This window comes from Odontesthes bonariensis, chromosome 19 (genome assembly GCF_027942865.1).
Source record: "Odontesthes bonariensis isolate fOdoBon6 chromosome 19, fOdoBon6.hap1, whole genome shotgun sequence".
NCBI classification, from domain to species: Eukaryota; Metazoa; Chordata; class Actinopteri; order Atheriniformes; family Atherinopsidae; genus Odontesthes; species Odontesthes bonariensis.
The window spans coordinates 24,304,524-24,330,805 of NC_134524.1; the positions used below are offsets into that span (position 1 = coordinate 24,304,524).

A 26,282-nucleotide genomic window follows, 5' to 3' on the forward strand; every position below is an offset into this window, starting at 1 on the left:
CAAATGATCTTATAAATGTTTTGTACTGAAGTGGGTCGCCACGGAAGACAGGAATTTCTTGTTGTGGTAACTGTGCTAACATGTTTTGTTTTGCAAGCATTTCTGTTATTTCATTTTGTTTTTCCATCACCTCGAGAAAGTTGGTGTCCCTTGGTGATTTATTTTGCGCCTTTTGGGCAGGCATTTGTTTTGTGGCATTTAACGATGTTGAGCTTTGTCCTGCTTTAACTGTTGGACTGAAACTGAGTTTGACTTTCTTTGTGGTGCCGTGAAAGGGAAATTGTTGTGCTTTAACTTTTCCTTTGATTGTGGGAATTATGTATTCGGATGAGGTACCAGACGGAGTTATGAAATGAGCAGCGGGCATTTCATATTCCTGAAGGACTTGTATTTTTGCGTCGGCCTGTGCCATTTTAGTTTCCAGCTGGTGCTTCTTTTTTGCAGATTTTATTTTTAGTTCTTGCATTTCCAGCTCAAGCTCTTTGTCAAGTGCATCAGTCTGAGCCCTTAATTGAGCGCGTTCTACGCGAGTGTCAGAGAGCGCTTTGGAGACGTTACTGCCCCGACTAGAGGCTACGCTTGGCGACTTTTTTATTGCCACTTGAGAGACGCTGTCATGTGGGGAGACCGAGGTGTCGTGTTCAGGAGCTACGCCAGATTGCTGTTCTGATTCACCAACATTCATTTATTCCCCCACATCATCAGTTTCTTCCACTTCGTCGTTGTTCAACCACATTTCCACTCCTTTAACAAAATCTGAGAAGCTCATTACTTTGGGTTGATACCAGTCATTGTGATCATCGTCTCTTTCATCTTCACTCAATAAAGATTGCACTTGTTTATGCACTTGACCAAAGTCATCCAAAAAAAGCAACAAAACTGGAAAGTACTGGTAAACCTCCTCTGTGGCATCACCGGCTTCAATTAGTGCATTTATTTCGTTGCGCTTCCTGGTTAACACGCTCAACTTTCCACGCCGACTTTTAATCAACTGGTATAATTGCTTTTCTTGCTCAACAGTTTCTTGTACATCGTCCACATTTTGTTCATCAATTTTTGCACTTTACAAGCTCAGTGCCAAGCGCTACAAGCATCCAGCATCACTTTACGCACCAAACACTTTGTTTGTTTGCTTCCGCGTAAACAATTGGCACGGCGGCCGAAGTTGCTTTAAAAGCGCACTACTCACGGTTGATGAGCTTCATCGGGTTTCAGGTGTCGAAGTAGTTTAATCCACAGTTCCAGTTTTCCAGATCCTTAATTATTTTCGACTTTGTTAGGTCCAATTTTTTCCAAAGTTCCAAGGAATGGAGAAACACTGGGACTCGGCTGGGATCAAACGCGCACTCCTTTTGTTGTAGAAAATAATTTATTGCGTCCAGGATGATAACAAGTGATGAATGAAAGTGCAGTCAAAATAAGCTAACAGTCCAAACTAAACGAAAAGATGATGAAAATGTAACAACATTAAGTAAGTACGGTCGAAAATAGTATGACAGCCCGGTCTGCATTTCCCATCCACCAAACCAACTAAAAAAAACCTGGATATAATGACTTTTGACCCAATAACGTCACCCAATGGTGATCGTCATTATTAAAGCAATTAACCTAATAACAAAACTAAATCATAATCCAGGCATAAGCATTCCACATTTTCCATAACAACTAAATATTTCATCCCACATATGTCATACATAACCCAAATGTTACCTTAGTAGGCCAAAACATAAAAACCATCTAAATGGCTGTAACAATATGTGCATGGTACAACATCAAGTGTAAGGGTCAAAAGTTGTAAAAGAGCAAAGGCGAATGGAGTATGTACATGGCATATTAAAAAGTAATAGATACAGTATCCACAAGGCACAAGTAAAAAAAATAAATAAGTAATAATAAACAAAAACACACACGAATGGGCTACAGACCGGTGAAGTACAAACATTCCACTGTCGGGAAAGTATTTCACATCATGGACAGTAAATTGGCTTACAGGATTTTTAAAAATACTCTCTCTACTGTAGGTATTATACTGTACAAAACCAAATTTACACAGCAAGATGAAAAAAAAAAAACTCACAGGCAAGTGTATGCACAGTGTCCCCATTAGGCTACTGAGTATTTTTTTTTAAAGTTAACTTTAACTTCTTACTCCAGCCTAAAAGAAACATACAAAACTGGCCCATAATCACACTTCCCCCATACATTAGGAGCGCCATCGAAGCTGTATCATTACAAAGTGCTTGTCATGGCAGCAGATCCAAAATCTGTGTCATTCAGGATTTAGGTAGCACTTTTGAAAAGAATGGACGCGAGCAAGCTGGGTTCTTCATAAACAAAAGATCTTTATCCAATAAAAAGGGTTAACAAAAAAGGTATTCCAATACAATGTCCTTGTTTCTTAATTACACAGCGAGCGGTCAAAAAAGCTATATACATCCATGCCTTACTAAATCCGTTTTGCTCTTTCCACCGTTGCATCAGTTCTGAGGATGCGTCTTCCTTTACGCACACAATCAAATTAAAAGTCCCGAATCTAAAATGACTTACATTTCTCTGAACTTAAAATAAACATTTCTTTCAGTAAATAAATAACCTAGAAATGACAAAAACAAATAAATATATAAATTCTTACACTTTAAATTATATCCCTAAATATTATCATGGCTCTAACAGTGCTTGTTAGCTGAAAGTGGTTGCATCTTCCAGAGCAGTGTTACAACCAGACGAAAAACGCGTGGGTGGGGTGGGGGACTGGGCTTATAGAAAAACGGACAGGCTCATGAGGAGCTGTACATATTACAATGCATCCAGGAAGGACACAAGACCACGGATCAGTGGGATGCCAAGATCACCCCTTGGTCCACTGAGGGGATCAAACTGTGCATGGATCTGGTCCGCTACTGCACCTTCGACTGTAAAATCAATCCGAGGCACAGAGACCCTTTCTGTCCAGTCAAGTAAGCGAGCAACACCTGCTGGAATGTCATCAGGCAATGGTGCAGCAGCAGCAGCAGGAGGAGCAGGGACGGCAGCAGCAGCAGGGGGAGGAGGAGGAGCAGGGACAGCAGCAGCAGCAGGAGGAGGAGGAGGAGCAGGGACGGCAGCAGCAGCAGGAGGAGGAGCAGGGACAGCAGCAGCAGCAGGAGGAGGAGGAGGAGGAGCAGGGACGGCAGCAGCAGCAGGAGGAGGAGCAGGAACAGCAGCAGCAGCAGGAGGAGGAGGAGGAGCAGGGACAGCAGCAGCAGCAGGAGGAGGAGGAGGAGCAGGGACGGCAGCAGCAGCAGGAGGAGGAGGAGGAGCAGGGACGGCAGCAGCAGCAGGAGGAGGAGGAGGAGCAGGGACAGCAGCAGCAGGAGGAGGAGGAGGAGCAGGGACGGCAGCAGCAGCAGGAGGAGGAGCAGGGACGGCTCAGCAGCAGGAGGAGGAGGAGGAGCAGGGACAGCGGCAGCAGCAGCAGGAGGAGGAGGAGGAGCAGGGACAGCAGCAGCAGCAGGAGGAGGAGGAGGAGCAGGGACAGCAGCAGCAGCAGGAGGAGCAGGGACGGCAGCAGCAGCAGGAGGAGGAGGAGGAGCAGGGACAGCAGCAGCAGCAGGAGGAGGAGGAGGAGCAGGGACAGCAGCAGCAGCGGGAGGAGCAGGGACGGCAGCAGCAGCAGGAGGAGGAGCAGGGACAGCAGCAGCAGCAGGAGGAGGAGGAGGAGCAGGGACAGCAGCAGCAGCAGGAGGAGGAGCAGGGACAGCAGCAGCAGCAGGAGGAGGAGGAGGAGGAGCAGGGACAGCAGCAGCAGCAGCAGGAGGAGGAGGGACAGCAGCAGCAGCAGGAGGAGGAGGAGGAGGAGGAGCAGGGACAGCAGCAGCAGCAGGAGGAGGAGCAGGGACGGCAGCAGCAGCAGGAGGAGGAGGAGGAGCAGGGACAGCAGCAGCAGCAGGAGGAGGAGGAGGAGCAGGGACAGCAGCAGCAGCAGGAGGAGGAGCAGGGACAGCAGCAGCAGCAGGAGGAGGAGGAGGAGGAGCAGGGACAGCAGCAGCAGCAGCAGGAGGAGGAGGGACAGCAGCAGCAGCAGGAGGAGGAGGAGGAGGAGGAGCAGGGACAGCAGCAGCAGCAGGAGGAGGAGCAGGGACGGCAGCAGCAGCAGGAGGAGCAGGGACGGCAGCAGCAGGAGGAGGAGGAGGAGGAGGAGCAGGGACAGCAGCAGCAGTAGGAGGAGGAGGAGGAGCAGGGACAGCAGCAGCAGCAGGAGGAGGAGGAGGAGCAGGGACAGCAGCAGCAGCAGGAGGAGGAGCAGGGACAGCAGCAGCAGCAGGAGGAGGAGGAGGAGGAGCAGGGACAGCAGCAGCAGCAGCAGGAGGAGGAGGGACAGCAGCAGCAGCAGGAGCAGGAGGAGGAGGAGGAGCAGGGACAGCAGCAGCAGCAGGAGGAGGAGCAGGGACGGCAGCAGCAGCAGGAGGAGCAGGGACGGCAGCAGCAGCAGGAGGAGGAGGAGGAGCAGGGACAGCAGCAGCAGGAGGAGGAGGAGGAGGAGCAGGGACAGCAGCAGCAGCAGGAGGAGGAGGAGGAGCAGGGACAGCAGCAGCAGGAGGAGGAGGAGGAGCAGGGACGGCAGCAGCAGCAGGAGGAGGAGCAGGGACGGCTCAGCAGCAGGAGGAGGAGGAGGAGCAGGGACAGCGGCAGCAGCAGGAGGAGGAGGAGGAGCAGGGACAGCAGCAGCAGCAGGAGGAGGAGGAGGAGCAGGGACAGCAGCAGCAGCAGGAGGAGCAGGGACGGCAGCAGCAGCAGGAGGAGGAGCAGGGACAGCAGCAGCAGCAGGAGGAGGAGGAGGAGCAGGGACAGCAGCAGCAGTAGCAGGAGGAGGAGCAGGGACAGCAGCAGCAGCAGCAGGAGGAGGAGGGACAGCAGCAGCATTAGGAGGAGGAGGAGGAGGAGCAGGGACAGCAGCAGCAGCAGGAGGAGGAGCAGGGACAGCAGCAGGAGGAGCAGGGACGGCAGCAGCAGCAGGAGGAGGAGGAGGAGCAGGGACAGCAGCAGCAGCAGGAGGAGGAGGAGGAGGAGCAGGGACAGCAGCAGCAGCAGGAGGAGCAGGGACGGCAGCAGCAGCAGGAGGAGGAGGAGGAGCAGGGACAGCAGCAGCAGTAGGAGGAGGAGGAGGAGCAGGGACAGCAGCAGCAGCAGGAGGAGGAGGAGGAGCAGGGACAGCAGCAGCAGCAGGAGGAGGAGCAGGGACAGCAGCAGCAGCAGGAGGAGGAGGAGCAGGGACAGCAACAGCAGTAGGAGGAGGAGGAGGAGCAGGGACAGCAGCAGCAGTAGGAGGAGGAGGAGGAGCAGGGACAGCAGCAGCAGCAGGAGGAGGAGGAGGAGCAGGGACAGCAGCAGCAGCAGGAGGAGGAGCAGGGACAGCAGCAGCAGCAGGAGGAGGAGGAGGAGGAGCAGGGACAGCAGCAGCAGCAGGAGGAGGAGCAGGGACAGCAGCAGCAGGAGGAGGAGGAGGAGGGACAGCAGCAGCAGCAGGAGGAGCAGGGACGGCAGCAGCAGCAGGAGGAGGAGGAGGAGCAGGGACAGCAGCAGCAGGAGGAGGAGGAGGAGGAGCAGGGACAGCAGCAGCAGCAGGAGGAGGAGGAGGAGCAGGGACAGCAGCAGCAGCAGGAGGAGGAGCAGGGACAGCAGCAGCAGCAGGAGGAGCAGGGACAGCAGCAGCAGCAGGAGGAGGAGCAGGGACAGCAGCAGCAGTAGGAGGAGGAGGAGGAGCAGGGACAGCAGCAGCAGCAGGAGGAGGAGGAGGAGGAGGAGGAGGAGCAGGGACAGCAGCAGCAGCAGCAGGAGGAGGAGGAGGAGGAGGAGCAGGGACAGCAGCAGCAGCAGGAGGAGGAGCAGGGACGGCAGCAGCAGCAGGAGGAGCAGGGACGGCAGCAGCAGCAGGAGGAGGAGGAGGAGCAGGGACAGCAGCAGCAGGAGGAGGAGGAGGAGGAGCAGGGACAGCAGCAGCAGCAGGAGGAGGAGGAGGAGCAGGGACAGCAGCAGCAGGAGGAGGAGGAGGAGCAGGGACGGCAGCAGCAGCAGGAGGAGGAGCAGGGACAGCAGCAGCAGCAGGAGGAGCAGGGACGGCTCAGCAGCAGGAGGAGGAGGAGGAGCAGGGACAGCAGCAGCAGCAGGAGGAGGAGCAGGGACAGCAGCAGCAGCAGCAGGAGGAGGAGGGACAGCAGCAGCAGCAGGAGGAGGAGGAGGAGGAGCAGGGACAGCAGCAGCAGCAGGAGGAGGAGCAGGGACAGCAGCAGGAGGAGCAGGGACGGCAGCAGCAGCAGGAGGAGGAGGAGGAGCAGGGACAGCAGCAGCAGCAGGAGGAGGAGGAGGAGGAGCAGGGACAGCAGCAGCAGCAGGAGGAGCAGGGACGGCAGCAGCAGCAGGAGGAGGAGGAGGAGCAGGGACAGCAGCAGCAGCAGGAGGAGGAGGAGGAGCAGGGACGGCAGCAGCAGCAGGAGGAGGAGCAGGGACAGCAGCAGCAGGAGGAGGAGGAGCAGGGACAGCAGCAGCAGCAGGAGGAGCAGGGACGGCAGCAGCAGCAGGAGGAGGAGGAGGAGCAGGGACAGCAGCAGCAGCAGGAGGAGGAGCAGGGACAGCAGCAGCAGCAGGAGGAGCAGGGACGGCAGCAGCAGCAGGAGGAGGAGGAGGAGCAGGGACAGCAGCAGCAGCAGGAGGAGGAGGAGGAGGAGCAGGGACAGCAGCAGCAGCAGGAGGAGCAGGGACGGCAGCAGCAGCAGGAGGAGGAGGAGGAGCAGGGACAGCAGCAGCAGTAGGAGGAGGAGGAGGAGCAGGGACAGCAGCAGCAGCAGGAGGAGGAGGAGGAGCAGGGACAGCAGCAGCAGCAGGAGGAGGAGCAGGGACAGCAGCAGCAGCAGGAGGAGGAGGAGCAGGGACAGCAGCAGCAGTAGGAGGAGGAGGAGGAGCAGGGACAGCAGCAGCAGTAGGAGGAGGAGGAGGAGCAGGGACAGCAGCAGCAGCAGGAGGAGGAGGAGGAGCAGGGACAGCAGCAGCAGCAGGAGGAGGAGCAGGGACAGCAGCAGCAGCAGGAGGAGGAGGAGGAGGAGCAGGGACAGCAGCAGCAGCAGGAGGAGGAGCAGGGACAGCAGCAGCAGGAGGAGCAGGGACGGCAGCAGCAGCAGGAGGAGGAGGAGGAGCAGGGACAGCAGCAGCAGGAGGAGGAGGAGGAGGAGCAGGGACAGCAGCAGCAGCAGGAGGAGGAGGAGGAGGAGCAGGGACAGCAGCAGCAGCAGGAGGAGGAGCAGGGACAGCAGCAGCAGCAGGAGGAGCAGGGACAGCAGCAGCAGCAGGAGGAGGAGCAGGGACAGCAGCAGCAGTAGGAGGAGGAGGAGGAGCAGGGACAGCAGCAGCAGCAGGAGGAGGAGGAGGAGCAGGGACAGCAGCAGCAGCAGGAGGAGGAGCAGGGACAGCAGCAGCAGCAGGAGGAGGAGGAGGAGGAGCAGGGACAGCAGCAGCAGCAGCAGGAGGAGGAGGGACAGCAGCAGCAGCAGGAGGAGGAGGAGGAGGAGGAGCAGGGACAGCAGCAGCAGCAGGAGGAGGAGCAGGGACGGCAGCAGCAGCAGGAGGAGCAGGGACGGCAGCAGCAGGAGGAGGAGGAGGAGGAGCAGGGACAGCAGCAGCAGGAGGAGGAGGAGGAGGAGCAGGGACAGCAGCAGCAGCAGGAGGAGGAGGAGGAGCAGGGACAGCAGCAGCAGGAGGAGGAGGAGGAGCAGGGACGGCAGCAGCAGCAGGAGGAGGAGCAGGGACAGCAGCAGCAGCAGGAGGAGCAGGGACGGCTCAGCAGCAGGAGGAGGAGGAGGAGCAGGGACAGCGGCAGCAGCAGGAGGAGGAGGAGGAGCAGGGACAGCAGCAGCAGCAGGAGGAGGAGGAGGAGCAGGGACAGCAGCAGCAGCAGGAGGAGCAGGGACGGCAGCAGCAGCAGGAGGAGGAGGAGGAGCAGGGACAGCAGCAGCAGCAGGAGGAGGAGGAGGAGCAGGGACAGCAGCAGCAGCAGGAGGAGGAGCAGGGACAGCAGCAGCAGCAGCAGGAGGAGGAGGGACAGCAGCAGCAGCAGGAGGAGGAGGAGGAGGAGCAGGGACAGCAGCAGCAGCAGGAGGAGGAGCAGGGACAGCAGCAGGAGGAGCAGGGACGGCAGCAGCAGCAGGAGGAGGAGGAGGAGCAGGGACAGCAGCAGCAGCAGGAGGAGGAGGAGGAGGAGCAGGGACAGCAGCAGCAGCAGGAGGAGCAGGGACGGCAGCAGCAGCAGGAGGAGGAGGAGGAGCAGGGACAGCAGCAGCAGCAGGAGGAGGAGGAGGAGCAGGGACGGCAGCAGCAGCAGGAGGAGGAGGAGGAGCAGGGACGGCAGCAGCAGCAGGAGGAGGAGCAGGGACAGCAGCAGCAGGAGGAGGAGGAGCAGGGACAGCAGCAGCAGCAGGAGGAGCAGGGACGGCAGCAGCAGCAGGAGGAGGAGGAGGAGCAGGGACAGCAGCAGCAGCAGGAGGAGGAGGAGGAGGAGCAGGGACAGCAGCAGCAGCAGGAGGAGCAGGGACGGCAGCAGCAGCAGGAGGAGGAGGAGGCGCAGGGACAGCAGCAGCAGTAGGAGGAGGAGGAGGAGCAGGGACAGCAGCAGCAGCAGGAGGAGGAGGAGGAGCAGGGACAGCAGCAGCAGCAGGAGGAGGAGCAGGGACAGCAGCAGCAGCAGGAGGAGGAGGAGCAGGGACAGCAGCAGCAGTAGGAGGAGGAGGAGGAGCAGGGACAGCAGCAGCAGTAGGAGGAGGAGGAGGAGCAGGGACAGCAGCAGCAGCAGGAGGAGGAGGAGGAGCAGGGACAGCAGCAGCAGCAGGAGGAGGAGCAGGGACAGCAGCAGCAGCAGGAGGAGGAGCAGGGACAGCAGCAGCAGGAGGAGGAGGAGGAGGAGGGACAGCAGCAGCAGCAGGAGGAGCAGGGACGGCAGCAGCAGCAGGAGGAGGAGGAGGAGCAGGGACAGCAGCAGCAGGAGGAGGAGGAGGAGGAGCAGGGACAGCAGCAGCAGCAGGAGGAGGAGCAGGGACAGCAGCAGCAGCAGGAGGAGCAGGGACAGCAGCAGCAGCAGGAGGAGGAGCAGGGACAGCAGCAGCAGCAGGAGGAGGAGCAGGGACAGCAGCAGCAGCAGGAGGAGGAGCAGGGACAGCAGCAGCAGCAGGAGGAGCAGGGACAGCAGCAGCAGCAGGAGGAGGAGGAGGAGCAGGGACAGCAGCAGCAGCAGGAGGAGGAGGAGGAGGAGCAGGAGGAGCAGGGACAGCAGCAGCAGCAGGAGGAGGAGGAGGAGCAGGGACAGCAGCAGCAGGAGGAGGAGGAGGAGCAGGGACAGCGACAGCAGCAGCAGGAGGAGGAGCAGGGACAGCGACAGCGACAGCAGCAGCAGCAGGAGGAGCAGGCCAGGAGCAGCAGGATCTCCAAAGATTTCCTGCATGGCTGTCGATGCTCTTGATTGTTGCTGGAGGCATCCTCTCACAAAGAGCTGCCTGGGACTCAAAAATGTCTCTCCGTCCTCAGGCCGTGGTTGTTCCACTGGGACATGAAGAGTGTCAGGTCCCTGTTCAGCCTGGGAAGGTAAATGTAGTGTAGAGCCCAAATGTGCCCCTCATTGTCTGGGTCAACGATCCCTTCACCCTCCAGAAAGTGGAAGAGTGTGTGGTACACGTTTGAGACACCACGCCACAGGTCAGCCCAGAGCCTCTCGATCCGTTGATTGTGCACGCTGCGTCCTTGAATGGCACTGCCCCGTCTCAAACCCCTGAAAATGTTCATGAAGAGGCACACAGCATTGTTCTCCCCGCCTCTGTCTGTCCTGACTCGTGAAGGCACTCCATTACGAGCTACGGCGCCAACAAAACTGTCCAGCACGGTTGCACTGCGGTTGTTGTCCGATGCCCCAAGGAAAACAATGAGACTGCTGTAGCCATCTATTCCTCCGTGGATGACAATTCTCCATCTAATTCAAGACAGAAAACATTAAGTGAGTCATTATACGATTCATTTTCACAGTCAGAGACACCGCATCATCAAAAACATTGAAAAAAGGTACATGCTCTGTTGATCTTAGTAGCTATAAACACACTCACCAAAGGATCAAAGTGGCTACTTAGTTTTATTTTATAACAGCCAAACTAGATTTTCAACAGCATTTGGCCGGTTTGCAGGTGTCAGTTTAGAGCCCTGCTGTCAATCAATGAAATTGTTTCTGCAGTCTACTACAAAACAGACTTTAAATACATGTAGAATCTATTCGTCAATGTGGAATTAGGCAAACAGATAAAATCTGTGTGCTTTGGAAGAATGGTGGTTTTTGGAGAAAAATGAGAATTACCTTATCAGCTTGTGGTTGCCATCTATGTGCCACAAAGAGTTTGGTCCCTGCACAGAATAAATTCTCCGCTGCGGTCTCTGCATGAGAGCCCGGAAGGCTGATGCACCCGGATTGGTTCTGTGCATGCTGTCCCGCACCCTCTTGCGCTGAACCTTTATTCCTTTGGCCCGCAGTGACGCCCTCACCGACAGTGTTAATTTCGTCAACCAGGACGATGACGAAAATATTTCGTTAACGCCCCTTTTTCCCGTGACGATGACGAGACGATGACGCACAAAATTGCTTCCAGAAAATAAAAATATGACGAGAATAAAAAATGATTTTCGTTAACGAGACTAAGACAAGACGAAATGTACAAGCAATGGACGAATGGACATTAAAAAATGTAATTGTTTATAATTAATTTGTAATTGTTAATATAAATGTTTCTTGAACTTCAGAAGATTACGCGCTGTTGCCCTGTTTGTCCCTGCACGGCGCCTGTCCCACGGTGCCTCGCGCGGCTCAATCAGTCAAGTAACGTAGCCGATAGCAAGCTATAACTTAACCATAGCTAGTTCAACTTTGCAGTCCAGTCATGGCGTCGGGCTCGGATACCGGTATACGGTTTGTTGGAGCTGGGCGAAAACAACGCCTGGATGTATGGAGCCGTTTCATTTACAACGCGAAGGACAACAAAACAACCTGCATGATAATGATTGATCATGCCGCCGATGCCGGTGGTGGCCAAGATGAGAAGTTCTATTCTGCACAGTGTTATATAAATAAAATAGAAAAAAAGAGAAGCAGTGTGTGGAGAAGTTTTATTCTGTTCAGTGTTGACTAAAATGACTAAAATTTGACGAAGACTAAAATTGATTTTCGACATTGTGACTAAGACTAAGACTAAATTCGGAACGCAATGACTAAATATGACTAAGACTAAAATTGATTTTCGACATTGTGACTAAGACTTAGACTAAATTTAAAAAAGCTGACCAAATTAACACTGCTCACCGATTCTGGCCCAAATAGGTCGTTTCCAGATACTGTTTCGGTTACCAGCTCATCCAATGCTGCGTCGGTCAAGTCGGCATACCTCTCCGTTCTTCCCAAATGGAAGTGTCTGTAATTCAGGGGTCTCCAACCTTTTTCCCTCTGAGAGCTACTTTAACAAAATGAAAGAGGCCGAGAGCTACTCCTGTTTTGTAACATTTATTATCATCGCTCATTTTGAACAAACAAACTCAATAAGCCTTCTTTTCTGAACATGTACAATATGTTACTGTCCACATCTCACATTCTGTATTAAAACATCAAAAATTAAAAACAAAAATTGCATTCACAATAAAAAACATTTAGTTCAGTTCAATATTGAGCAGTGAAGGTGTGTGTGTGTGTGTGTGTGAATGTGTTCAGAAGTTCAGCCTTTTGATAGTGAGATGACTGACACTGCAAGGAGTCAACAAGAGAGGTGTATGCTGGAGTGTATCCACTTAAGTTCACTCTTATGGAGTCATTTAAATGTTCATCAGTCAGTCTCGTTCTGAGCTTTGATTTCACGACATTCATGTCAGAAAAAGCTGACTCACAGAGGTATGTAGACCCAAACAAAGCAGACATTTTCAGAGCTGCTTGGTGAAGATTTTCATAATTATCTGGCTCTACCAAGCTCCAGAAATGCTGTGAATGTTGCTGAGACTTTAACTGCACATTGTTTTGAAGGTTTATAACCTCCATTTCCATTTCTACAGGATCGACACAAAAAAGTTCAGCCATCTGTCCTGAAATCTCACTTATGTCCACATTCATGAAAGGGTTGGCCATAAATGTTACACAGGGCTCAAGTTTCTCAAAGTCACTGAATCTGTCAGCAAACTCCTGTCCAAGCCTTGATAAGAGGTCACAATACTTGGACACATCTAAAACGCTGGCTGCACCTGTGTGACTGTCGAGCATCTTTGACATAGAGGGGAAGTGCTGAAATCTTTCCCTTTTAACTTGCTGAATGTAAAATGAGAGTTTTGCACTGAACGCCTTGACAGCACTGATCATGTCACATATATTTTTACCTTTGCCTTGTTACTGTAGGTTCAGGTGGTTAATTTTCTCAGTTACATCGGTCAGGAAAGCAAGATCAAGTAGCCACTCTGCATCAGATAATAGGGTGGTGTCCTCCTCCCTCGTTTCCATGAATGCCTTGATTTCACCCAGCAAGGAAAGAAAGCGCTGTAGTATCTTGCCCCGACTAAGCCATCTGACCTCGGCGTGGAGGAGGAGATCCCCATACTCCGCAGAGCATTCCTCCAGGAACAGCTTGAAGCTCCGGTGTTGCTTTGCCTTTGCTCGAATGGAATTGATGATCCTGATAACAGGCGTCAGGACATGGTCAAATCCCATCACTTTTGGGCATATAGCCTGCTGATGAATGATACAGTGATAGTTCAAAAACTTTGGAAAGTCCGGGTCCGCTTTGCAGTGCGCAATAAATCCGGAGTGACGACCTTTCATTGCAGGTGCTCCGTCAGTTGTTACAGACACCAGCTTTTCAATAGGGATCTTTTTTTCCACAAAGTAATCCTTTACCGCATTATAAATATTAACTCCCCTGGTTGTTGTTTTCAATGGGAGTAAGGTCAAAAACTCCTCTTTTGTGGAAAAGCCGTCAAACACCATCCGAATGAACACAGCTAGCTGGGCTGTATCACTGCGGTCCACAGACTCATCGCACTGAATGGAGAACCATTTGCACCTGTTAATGTCCGATTCAAGCTGTTTTGCCGCATCCGCAGACAGCGCAGACACTCTCCTTGCCATGGTATTGGCGCCAAGCTATACATCGGCAATGGCAGACAAAACGTCCTCCTTATTTTTATGGTCCCTGAATAACGTCTCAGCCACCGCGGTCATGGCCTCCTTCACGATCCCGCCATCGGTGAACGGCTTTTTGCGCTTTGTTAAAATGTGCGCCACTTTAAACGAAGCCTCTGTTGCTGAATTGGCTTTCTTTGTCGGTTTGGTGAACAGAGACTGTTGCCGTTGAAGCGTTGTCTTCAGCTCCGTTATCTTGTCTTTTCGTAGACTGCTACCCGCAGGAAAGTCCCGCGAAAAGTTGCCGTGGACTTTGCTGAAATGGCGCTCCACATTACACCTTTTACCGACCGACACACTGGCACAGCGGATCAGACACACACACCTGTCGTTCACGTTGGTAAAACAAAATTCTGTCTCCCACTCTTGGTGAAAATGGTAGGTTTTAATCCGCTTGTTGGTTTGTCCACTTGTTGTCGCCATCATAAACGCCTTCTCACTATCCTAGCAAGCCAGACCTGTACAGCTTTTTATTGACGCTGGCTAGCATAAACAGTTGTCTTAACGACGCTCTGATTGGTTGTTGCGCAACAACCAAACAAAGCACCTCTGTCGTCACTAGGTAGCCCGGCCTCCGACACCGCTCCTCACGATTTGATTGGCCCGATTAAGTTTCGATTTTCAGCCTCGCAAAACGACCACAAGTGACTGTGCCCGGAAGCAAATTCAAACATTGTGAATTTTTCATTGGCCCTTTGGCGAGCTACTTGGAAAGGGGCGGCGAGCTACTGGTAGCTCGCGAGCGACGTGTTGGAGACCCCTGCTGTAATTGAAAGGAAAAATAGCTTGTCAAACCCTGCTAAATGCCTTATTTGTTGTGTGCCAAAGGTGAAACACTACAAGCAATGAGTAAAACTGCCAATTATGGGGACCTCACTTACTTGACACGTCGACGCACAGTACGGATTGATACGCCAAGAATATCTGCCATCTGCCGATTGCAGAAAGGAGAGCTGCTCCAGAGTTATGGAATAATGTGGTGGACCGCTCATTCCACTCCAAACCAAGGGGGCCTGAAACCCAACATCACCTGCAAAATCATGTACAGTTTGCACATTAGTCTATGCAGTCCAACAGATACTTTTCTGAAAGCACACGAGTCACGACTCCAGACGATGCAACCGAGCAGATGATTTGTCTTGCAACAGTCATGCCACGCAATGAGTAGCTTCTGCATCAATTGCACTTCATTACATTGTTAAAACAATCTTACCATAAAATAATCTATTTCACTTTGTAGAGGACAATGGTCAGGCTCAAATTACAAAGACTCAAGTCATAAACAAAAGGTTTCTAAAATCTTACCCTGATCTCCGTGCTGATGCAAGGATTGCACCTCCTGAATGTACTCTGCAAGATCACCAAGAAGCTGATCAGCATCTCGAACATTGAGCAATGTTCCTCTTGCCCATTGGAGACTCCTCTGCACTGTCTCTAGCCTGGTAAAGCCAACAACAAACACTTTAAAACATGTGGGAGACAGTTTGCTGGTGCTCGTGTCAATGAGTGACCTTATTTCAACAATCTTGCATCGATTTAACCAGATAATTTCAAAAATACATACCTGCTCAATGTGCTTTGTAAGACATCTGCAGCAACATTATCATCCATCAGGATACGTCGAGTGCAGTCATCAATAATATTTTTACAGCGTGACACAAATCTCCTGGTATCCATATTGACCTGCAAACGATTGAAAATGTTGACATGAGATTCACATTGAATGCAAACGATCCGTGTAACACCATTATATTCGGAGGTGTCAATTGTATTCACATTTCCTCGTTAAATAGAGGTATAGATACTTGGGTTTAGAAATATTTATTTACAAGTTCAAGTATGTACTGAGGGCTTTTTGTAAAAGCCTAGAACAGTATACAGTTTCCAAGTAAAAGTTTACAACTTTTAAAGTAAAAAGTAAAAGCAATTACACTGAACCAGTTGCCATTGAGGACAATAGCGTAGCCAATGGTGCTATGGAGATATGCGAATCATAGAATATATGGCTTCGGAAGAAATGTCTTTATGAAAATAATTATCCTTTTTTGTACAGTAGTACTGTATTGATAACATGAGCCATCCGTTTTTTGATGTGCGTTTATGACTTGAGACCAGTGAGCCTTCCATCTGAGAGAGAAAGTCCTACAACTATCCTCCTGAAAGAACACTATCCTATAACATGATGTGACGGAGTTGATCATAAATCAAACAGCTGAAACACCTGAAAAAGTTTGTTGGCCCAATTCCTTTGGAATTATGAACAGTTAGTAAGCTTTTGCTTACAAACTGTTCATATGCATGCATCCTGGTCAGCTGACATCTCAGCCTTAGAAATTCTGATTGGCCATTGACAAACTCAGTTTAGTTGATTGACTGTTTTATAATAGGGAACCAGTTTCACCTGTTTTCTAACTAATGGCTGGTTTTACATGACAATTGCTGTGCAATTAGGGGGCAGGGAGGTGCGAGTAGGATCGGTCACAGTCAGGATCTGCAAGGTCAACACCTTTGCTCAGTGTTGTATACCTTCTAGTCTATTTCCTACACAAGATGGACGGTTGACCACTTAATGACACAAAGCTGTTTACACATACCCGGGTATTTTGATAAACGAAGAGACGTGTTTTTTTTTTAAAACGAGGCTGTGTGCACCTAGTTTTTTTTTTAAAACGAAGGCTAGAAAATATGCGTTTATCAAAATACCCGGGTATGTGTAAACAGACGTTCAAGTCGTTGACGGCATCTGATTCGGAAGTGGCACTAGTCTGGCTGCAAAACACTGGAAGCATGACCAAAGCTTTTCCGAGTCCTATAACGTCTAATCGAATTCCAAACATGTACATTCCAATGTATTCTATAAAGTAGCATTTGTCTAACAATTCACTAGCCTACCACCCACCGCAAATGACACTCAGAGAAAGAGTGAATATAGCAGCTAGCCCAACAAAAACATGCTGATACAAACGCCTTGACCTATGACACAACAAACACAATAATGTAACGCCAACACTCACGGAATGGTGATATAAATCTGATGTGCAGATCTGGAATGTGCAGTCGAACAACGAAGTGGTTCCCACGTCGGTTTCCCTCCCTCTCTTGATTTAGAAGACAGTACCAAGAAGATGTTTGAGACAACCATAGTATTGCGGCTAAATCCAACGCCAATTCGTTCAGCGCTGCTGTGGGCTAAGCAGGGGGAAATCAGTTGTTTATGCGCACTCAATGATATAATGTCCACACACTCATTCCGGTTTCTTTCGTTTATTGCTCTCCATATCATCCAATATGACTCCAATAGTCCTTTCCGATTGCAAGATAGAGCAAAAACCTTGAGACAAAGGAGCAGTGTGATGCAATGCGGTGCGGTGCGGTGCGCAAAAGGATTGCCTTCCCCCGTACTCACCCCACGCCAAACTGAACTCGCGCACAGGTGCCAGGTAGGACTAATTAAAGGCTTCCAATTGCGCACCACACACGCCCAATGTCACACCCACGTCCAAAATGACCAATAAACAAAAACACAAATCAAAGTGAACCAATAACCATAATGAAAACAAAAAATATAAAGAAAATAATTATGGCTCCTACACATAGGATGTTCTGAACTTTATTCCCTGAGGTGGGGGCTGGTCTTTATCTCCTGGGGTTTGGCCTATGCTAATTATAAAAATGCAACACCTCTGGTTAGCTGGGGTGGGGGAGGGGATGGGTAGCGCCCTTAACTGCCTGCTGGTCTAACTGTGGTCTTGCAATCTTCTGAGCTCCACTACCGATCCATGTGTCATTGTCTGTATATCATGTTTGTTGTATTTTGGCCTACATGTAACATAACCGTTCATGGCAGGTCATGACATTAAGTTTATTTTGATCCTTTATAAAAGTAGGTTAATTAAGCCAGGGTTAACATGAAGACCCATTTAAGATGAATTTGACCCCAGTTTAAATTAATTTAGTAAATTAAGTTTTGCCCTAAACTTCACTCAGTGGTTGACAGCCAACTTTGATGAAACTAAGTGTAATGTGGCGAAAAACAATGAAATGGTCTTAACTCCCACATTTGAACCCTCTTGGAAGTTTATAGTCTCTGACAGTGGTGGACAAAGTAGAAGTAGGCCTACAAGTACTTTTGTGGTGTATTGTAGGCCTATGTATGATATTACATAGCTGTTACACAGTTTACTCCATTGTACTACCTACCTATTGAGATGGACTGTGTTATGACTGAAAAGCCATAAAAACCTAACAAGGACCCACCAAAAAAATAAAAAATAAAAAATACAACCTCTGCAGAATCAGCTTATCGTAAGACAAGCTACCTTTGTTGGAAAGATACAGCACTGGTCTCTGACTGTCATTTACAGTGTGCTTGTGTTGTCTGACAGTCTCTTAGTGTGCATGAACCTGTTATTCAATGGTTCTGCTGTTCTCATGTCTGTCTGGGATATGTTGTATTTGGATTGTCTGACTATCTATCTATCTGCCTATAAAGCCTTCTAGCCAGAGGTATGTAATGTGGAAAAGGGATCTATTTGACACACCAACCTTTTAAAAAAAATGTGTTTGAGAGAGAGAGAGAGAGAGAGAGAGAGAGAGAGAGAGAGAGAATCTACCATTAAAAACCTTTAAAAAATCAACTGATTTGAGAAGCTTATAAGTCATCAAGGCCGTAGCTTACAGCTACCTCCTCTTTCCAATTTAGAAAAAAAATCATTCTCAATTCCTTAAACTGTAGAGGACAAGTTTCTTTATTGTATAGCCTCTTTGTAAGTAAATCCTCAGCATTATCAGACAATATCCTTCAAGCTTGGAAAACAGACTTACAATAGGATATCTCAGAGGAAGACTGGTCTGAAGCTGATACTATAGCTCATTCACAAACCATAAATACAAATTCTAAATTATTACAATACAAATGTTTGAATAGACCAGTGGTTTTCAAAGTTGGGGGGCCGCGAAGGGGTGCTAGGGGGCCCGCGGCAGGTTAGAAGAAAAAGTATAGCAAAACATGATACTGTTTTATTAATTAATGTACACCAAATTAAGCAAAAATAAACTTAACAATATTCACATTGCATTAGAATAATCTTTTGCATCTCCTATTTCGGCCTTGGCTGGAATCTATCGGTATATGGGGGCCCTAGTCAAGGTAATGTTTGGGAACCCCTGGAATAGACTATAACTCCAGCCAAGCTACATCGATTTAATCCCAATATTCCAGACACCTGTTTTGAATTTAACCATGACAAAGGGTCTTTATTTCATTGTATGTGGGAGTGTCCACATTCCTTATCATTTTGGAAGAAAGTGTTACAGGTTGCTAGCCAGATCATTGAGGAAGAGGTGCCCCTTAAGCCAAAACTATGCCTACTGCACATCTACCCGGAAGACTTTGCCCCCTCTAGTGATGTTCAACGTCTGTTGAATATCTGTTTTTTTGGAGGCTAAGCGCTGTTTGGCCAGGGATTGGAAGTCTGAAGCATCGTGTGTGTTGGGGCAATGGTTGAAGGAAATTTGTTTTTATTTTGCTTTGGAGAGAATTAGTTATACTATAAAGGATGAAATTGGACAGGTTTTGGAGGATTTTGTACGTGTATTATGATTTTCTTAAAAGTAATAACATTGAAATAGAGGGCTGGGATACTTTTGGAATTTGAATGGTAATTTGTTTTGTTATACCCTAGTTTCCTTTTTTAATTATTGGGATGATGATGATTATTATTGTGTTTTTTGTTTTTGCTTTTGATTATTATTTATATTTTTACTATTATTATTATTTTTTGTGTATGTGCCATGGATTTGGGGTGGTTGTGGTTTGTTTTGTAAAATAATACATTATAAATAAAGACATTTTTGAAAAAAAAAATCTACAGATTTCTGTACCTAGGTCACACACCTTCTATCACTATTCTTAGGCTAAGTACCAGGTGATTCAGTGGATCTTAGGCTACGGCTACACGAAAACGAAACGAGGTTTTTTTTGAAAACGGGTACGAAAATTCTTGCGACCACACGGAAACGCGCTGCTGTCCAGACGAAAACGGATGAAACGATGCAGTACACGCCACTGTGTCACGCCACGCTGTGAGACAATAGAGAAGTGTTAAAATTGGCTCACAGCGTCAACGTGTGACTGACGCAAAAACGTTTTAGCTGTAACAATGGAAACGAAACGAGGCCGTTTTCAAACTTTCCCACTCTGGAACCCGTTCTCAAAAACTATCGTTTTGGGGTAGTGGGAACGCCGGCTCCGTGTGGCCGCGACAGCGAAACGATAAGAAAAAGTATCGTTTACAGTGAAAAACGTTTTCGTGTAGCCGCAGCCTTACATACACCCCATTCAGAGAGTATAAACAAAGCAACAATTGATTGTGGCAATTTGTGGGGGAAGGCGACAACAGTGTCCTGCCAGTTAGGGCTGTCGCGATAACCGCAAAATGCAATCACCGCGGTGCTGAGAGGACCTCCGCGGTGCGTGTCCAGGCCACCGCCACCACCGCCCACCGCACGCAAGCTTGCACGCGCAGAACAACTCGAGAAACTGAACGAGTTTTTAAGACTGCACAGTAGATACAAAGCGACTGACAGAACTGATACTTTTTAAAGCCAGCACAGTAATAATGATACATTGTATATTCCCCTCAAGGCAGGACAAACACATTAACACAGCTAGGTGCCGCGTTTCTGTCGTCATCTTTGCATATAGGCACCGCACACGCACACACGTCTGCATGCTACTCGTTGTGGTCTCATTCTCCCTCGGCAGCTGATATTACAAGAATATGCCTACTCAGTGTCGTAGCAATAGAAGTTAAAATAAAATGCAGTGGCCTACCTTTATCTCGGCTTTACTCCTCTGCCTAGTCCGGACACTTTATGGCTTTGAATCTTCCCTTATTATCCATGTTTACCGTTGTAAATGCGACCGTCTAATATCAACAATAAACTAGCTTCCACAGAACCACAGCTTGGTGTGCACATTTGCTGTTGGGAAATACCTGATCATTTCAACAAAACTGTGTAGGTGAAACTATTAAAAAAAAAAAAAAAAAAAAAAGTTTAAAAAATGTGCCGGGGTTGGTTGGTCGGCGGCAGTCTGTTTAAAAAAAACTGTATCCCGGACACGTGAGCTCAACTGCTGCCCTGATCTGCTTCGTTTTTCTCCGTCATTACTAAACGAAACGTGCGCAGGTCTGCAACAATGTTGATATTTGCCATGTGGCACTGGCAACAATGTTGCAGAACTGGGGTATGCGCTGCTTGATCTCCGCTATGTTGGTCTGTGAGCGAGTAAATGACAGGCAAAGCAAAGTGAAATGTCAGAATCGCTGGGAAAAAAGCCGGATTATGCGCTCGATTTTCATCTAACATTGCATGTCGTGGAAAGTAGCCTAATGAAAAAAAATGCGATATCACCGCATACCGCGCTGTTGAGCGGCTATGAGTCACCGCGGTGGGAATTCCCTCACCGCGACAGCCCTACTGCCAGTGGCAATCAGAAGTGTTAAATTCCCACCCATTCCGCATTTCTGAATGTTTTTGTTATTAGTATGCAGCCAGCACTTATGTCTACAAGGTTCAAACTTCAAAAATCTTGGCTTAGATATAAAATGGTCTTTCATAACCTGCCAGTAACCCTACATTGGACCCACCTGCAAGTGAATACAGTGCCTGCCTGTCATTTATGGTGTGCTTGTGTTGTCTGACACTGTCTGAGCGTGCATGTACCTGTTATTCAATGGTACTGTGCACTTGCTGTCTGGAATATGTTGTGCATAGGTTGTCTGGCAGATCTATCTATGAGGGTGACCCTTGTGTGTAGCCAGTTTGTCTTTGTCAATGATGATGCCTACACACTTTGGTAATTCTTGGACTGGGGGCAGGCAAATCTATTGTCACCTGTAAAGTCCGCAGGCAAATCTATTGTCTCCTCTAAAGTCCCCCCCCCCCCCTCCTACACACACTTTGATAACGACCCTGAGATTTACGATTCAGCCTGCTCCAATCCATAGATGTTCATTGTATATGATGTTGACTAATTTCCTTTATTCCTGACCCCAGCAAACAACCTCTCATTGCCAAGTGAAAGCCTCCTAATCAGAGTCACTTAATGTGTCAAAACCTGTGAATGAGAGATACTGTCAGCATCTGAATTTCACCTGAATTTCCCCCTGGGATCAATAAAGTTACTCTACTCTACCTTATCAATGTTTAGTCTGACAGCACATTGGAGACTGCCCAAACACAATTTCAATTTTCTGTGCTAATCCTGGTTACAAGGATTTCTCAGTGCCCACAATACCAGAAAACATGTCAAGACTCTGCAAACAAATGTCGAGAACACTAATCTGAAAGCTGTCAAACATGAAGGAAGGAAGACCACACCAATTGGTATAGTTCAAAACAAAAGTATTTATTTACAATATTGTGTCATATCAGTAATGTGACTTAACCAAATAATGTGTCAGTGTGTGAATTTTGTCAAATGTGCAAATGTGGTGCAAACAAACAAACAAACAAACAATTTAAGAGATTTTCTTTTTTAACATTTTTACACACTGTGCGTGTGTGTGTGTGTGTGTGTGTGTGTGTGTGTGTGTGTGTGTGTGTGTAGGCTCTATTTAAGACATATGTATGGATATCTCAGACTTTCCCAAACCCCAACGAGCCCTTAATGGATTGCACCAACATTCCCTCCAGCTGGTCCTCCTCGTCTATACCTCTGGGGAGGTAAAGCGTTAGGCTACAGGTCGAGGCATAGGGCAGCCTCCTCACCCCACGCTCCTGGTCGTAGAACTCAATGCTGGGCTCCTCGGGAAATCCCAGGCTTGGGACATGGTCGGACCCTGTTACAAAGACCAGGAGGTCCTCGAATGTGACTTCTGTCTTTCCCTCTGTAGAGAATTATAATGTTAGTGGCTCAGTGTTTAATGTGGTCAGTTTAATAGCACATTAATTAATCTAAGGACACAATGTAGCTACATAGCCAGAAGAACTCATGATTGTCAGCCAACCTTGCAAAGAGGGGGAAATGTGGCTTTATTTTGTGATACCATGCTTGTCTACAGTTGTAAGACTCATTGTAATAACAGGTCAAACAAGTCATTAGCTGCACATCCTGTACAATTAAGAATATCACCTTATAACATTACACTTAACTGACACTTTTTATCTACAGCGATTGACAGCTGTTTAACTGGGTATTGGTTAAAGTCCCTTGAGCAATGAAGGCCTTGCTCAAGGGTACTTCAACCATGGCTGTAGGTGTAGGTAGGGGTGAGGGTGAGATATGCAACCTGCAACCCTTTGATCTTAAAACCACCTCCCTACCCTTACGAAAATCGACCATGGTAAACCATGTTTTTTTTTTTTTTTTAGCATGGTTCAGCACGGGTTTTGGTTTGACTATGGTTGAACTTCAAAACGGTTTATAATTATTCATTAAGTTGCACTTAGATGCCGTTTTCTTAAACCAACGCACATATTGGTTACAGTCCTTGGAGCAATGTGGGGTTAGGTGCCTTTCTCAAGGGCACTTCAGTCATGGATGGAGGTGTAGGGAGATGTAAGGGTGGGACTCGAACCTGCAACTATGTAGTCTTTGGTCAAACTCCCTAACCAATACACCACGGCTGCGAACAAATGTTCATGTTTTTTTGGGTAACCATGAAAACCACAATTAACCATGTGTTGAGCATGGTTTGTGAGTATGGTTTAACCATAGTCACAAACCATGCTGAAACAACCATGAAAACCATGAATAACCATGACACATGGTTAGTCAGGAACCATGGTTTTCATGCATAAGCCACAGTAATGCTGTGGTTGGTCCAGAGTACTTAGAGAAACCATGGTTACTACAGTAAAACCATGGTCGTAAGGGTAACAAGTAGGCCAGAGCTGCCCCTATAAAATTTCTGAATTGCAAGTGTCTATGGCAATAGCTTTTTAATATAACTATTGTCTTACATCTGAAGGATAGGTCATGGTTTCAGAAAATGCCAACAGTTGCAAATGTGTGGGCACCTACCCTCTATATCCACCAGCCACTTCTCGAACCAGTAGATGGTGTCCTCTTCTTCCTCCCTCCTCCTGGTCATCTCCTCACTCATCTCCGGCCTGAACATTGCCCGAATTGTAGTTCGAGTGAGCTTTTCCCAGGTGTTTGTGAACACTGGCATGAATTCCCTACAGTTTTGTGACACTAATGTCCACATCCCCCCACAGGAATTCATTCCCTGTTGATATTGCAGGATCATGCTGGACACTCTGAAACAGAAGAATTTGCACCATTACCGTTTTTTGGATTTTTGCCATTCCACCTGTACCTTAAAGCTTTGTGTTTATTTGCTGAAAATCCTGTGTGTTCTGTTATGAATGACAATCCTATTACATTCATGCATACTTATTGAGATACAACAAATAACACTTTTCTATTTTGTAGACGTGCTTCACCATTAAGGACAGCAAGCAACACTGCCCCTAGATCTCTTGTTTATGATTAGGCTTAACAAGACACAGATAGCTCCTTTCCAAAATGCAACTCTTTCCCCCTGTCCATCTGAAAGTAAACTTAAACATATTAATCTGTTATTATGATCCCGAGACCGAGTGTGCTTCACCTAGAGAAAATAGTAAAATAATTCAAATGATCTCATAAACTAGAATTGTGCCTTAACAAAACCATTGCCATTTCGCCTGGGTTAAGCGAAAACTGCATCCATTCCGATGCAGTTTTTAGGTTATTCGTCTAATCTCCATGTCAGTCTGAACAGTACTCCAAATGTCATGTATATATTTATTTTGCAGTGACATGAAAAATCTCATCCAAATACATACATACACACAAACACACACACACAACAAGGGAACGAAAAGCAACTAACAATAAAGGAAAAGCAAATAACAACCAAAAGAGAGGTGAGTTTTTGTCACAACACGTAGCCGTGGGCCAACGTCAGACATACTTCAGAGGCAAATTAAAGGAGCAGCAAGTCGCTTTGGCTGAATAATAACAACCCCAGTTGGACCCCCAAGTAATGCAACAGGAGCTATGCCAGCCACCCTACGCCTGACCCTGGAAACAATACAACCATGCCATGCGTAGTCCTCTGAGATGTCTGCCAACAATGTTACTTTCATGGCTAATCGGGCTTGGGACACAAGCTCAGGACTGATCACCCTGCTGGCCAAAACACAACATGACAAAACACTACTGATTATCAGCGCTTGACACTAGCACCTGCCAAGTACTGGTAAATCTTTCCTGTGGCTGGTGATAATTTGAAGTTAACTAGCAAATTTGGCAGGTAGCCAAATCAGACATATCAGCACTTTTGCCCTTTGTGAATCAATTGTTTGTATTTAAGTTTAAAAAAGCTCAGTTAATCAGTTTGTAGTTATTTGATTTATTTCCATGTAGAAAGCTGTGCATTCGTCTTCTTGGTTTAGCACCTCATCTTCTGAGGTTAGATGAACAGCATCATGACAAAGACCAATCTAAATATTAAATAGGTGAATGGCTAGTGACTCAAGAAAACCATTAGCCACAGTGGCTGGCAAGCAAAAAAGTTAATGTCAAGCCCTGCTGATGATGCCCGTGAATACCTGTCAATTCAGTTTTCCCTCAAGTCCACAATACATCTACCTGTACAATTCCACCAAGCTTACATGCTCAAACTAGAATAAAAACACCTCATTCAATGTTTTCTGGAGCCTGCCTCAACTGCCTCGCACAATAAGCACTGCCTGGCCCAAAGAACCAACCAACCCGCCCCCTCTTAGCTGTATCCTTCTCAACGCCCCCCCTAGGGCTCCCAAACGCCTCCTGGGGGGCATTAGAGCCAAAAACTAGGATGACTACAGATGCTGCGTATCCAAGTAATTTCTCCCCCAAGTCTATCCACTACTCACCTATAAGTCTTAGTACGAGTGCTGATGGTTAAACTGTAAATGTTGTCATAGTGCTAGCTTATGACTTAGTTTACTGCTGGAAATTGCTACTTATGGCTTAATAAAAACATCACACCTTTATCCAAACAACGCAAGGTTAACCCCCCCCAATCAGTTATTCATCTATCCATGTGTTTACTTGTATTTGTATAGTCTTGGCTGTAGTCATAATATGACTAGTCTGCATGGATGAGGTGGAGGTCAAACAACAGGGTTAAAATTCAATCTTACCGGTGAAAGGAAAAGTGTGCAGTGACCTGGTAGAGCACCATTGGGAGATCCTCAGCGGTGGCTGAATAAACTGTCGGGACACCACAATCAGCCACCCAATCGGACAGTACCTCCTTCACCCGCTCGACATCCTTTGCCCCGGTGCACCTTTTCAGCTGTTTGAATTGGAAAAAGAAAAGGAAATCTTAATCAACCTGCAAATACATGTGCGGATGAATAACATACTCATGTACTCAGCCACAAACAAATACCTCAGCAAATTTCTCCCCGTGTTCAGCAAGAATTGGGGAGATGTCTGTGCTGGTCAGGTCCGGGGTCTCGCCACACATCATTAGGAATAGGTCCCGATTAAGGGACCTTGGTCCTGGCCCATTGTGAGCCATGGACCAGACGGTCAACTTCCCGGCAGTACAATATTTTTTTTGCCGAGAGTGCCCCCAGGTTGTAGGCAAAGAAAATATTTTGTGTATTTCCTTCAAAGATGTCCATTGTTTGGACTTCTCTCATTAGAAGGCTGTGAAAAGAAATACAGAAACACCATATGCTTTTGAGCACTGCCTGCCTGGAATCCTCGAAACAAACATTCTGAAGATTAACAATTGCGCTCATGACTTCAGGCATTGAGTTCAGTCACTGTACGAGTTACTTTCCCTACATCCAGTGGTGTAGTCTACTTTAAACCCCTCGATTGAAAAAGTGTCCCCACCCACCCCTGGCCTATAGCCTATGTTATATTTCTTAAATATTTTTTAAAAAATATTCTAAAGTCCCTGCAGGCCCTAAAAATCCCATTTTGGACTTAATAGTCACAGGGGAAAGATATGGAATTGCAGATGTTTCATTGACCACCCCTCAACGTCTCAAAATCATTAGTGACCTTATAAAGGGG

General features: G+C 48.2%; 1 protein-coding gene across 1 annotated transcript; it reads right to left on the minus strand.

Annotated features, from left to right (window-relative positions):
• Positions 1-9,522: 9,522 nt before the first annotated feature.
• LOC142368729 (G2/M phase-specific E3 ubiquitin-protein ligase-like) lies at positions 9,523-25,848 on the minus strand. The gene is made up of 5 exons (XM_075450916.1): positions 25,645-25,848; positions 25,394-25,548; positions 23,241-23,479; positions 21,900-22,104; positions 9,523-9,985 (listed from the first exon to the last, which is right to left on the minus strand). Exons 1-5 carry the CDS (start codon positions 25,774-25,776, stop codon positions 9,523-9,525), a joined length of 1,194 nt encoding a protein of 397 aa, XP_075307031.1. The 5' UTR covers positions 25,777-25,848.
• Between the last annotated feature and the right edge of the window lie 434 nt (positions 25,849-26,282).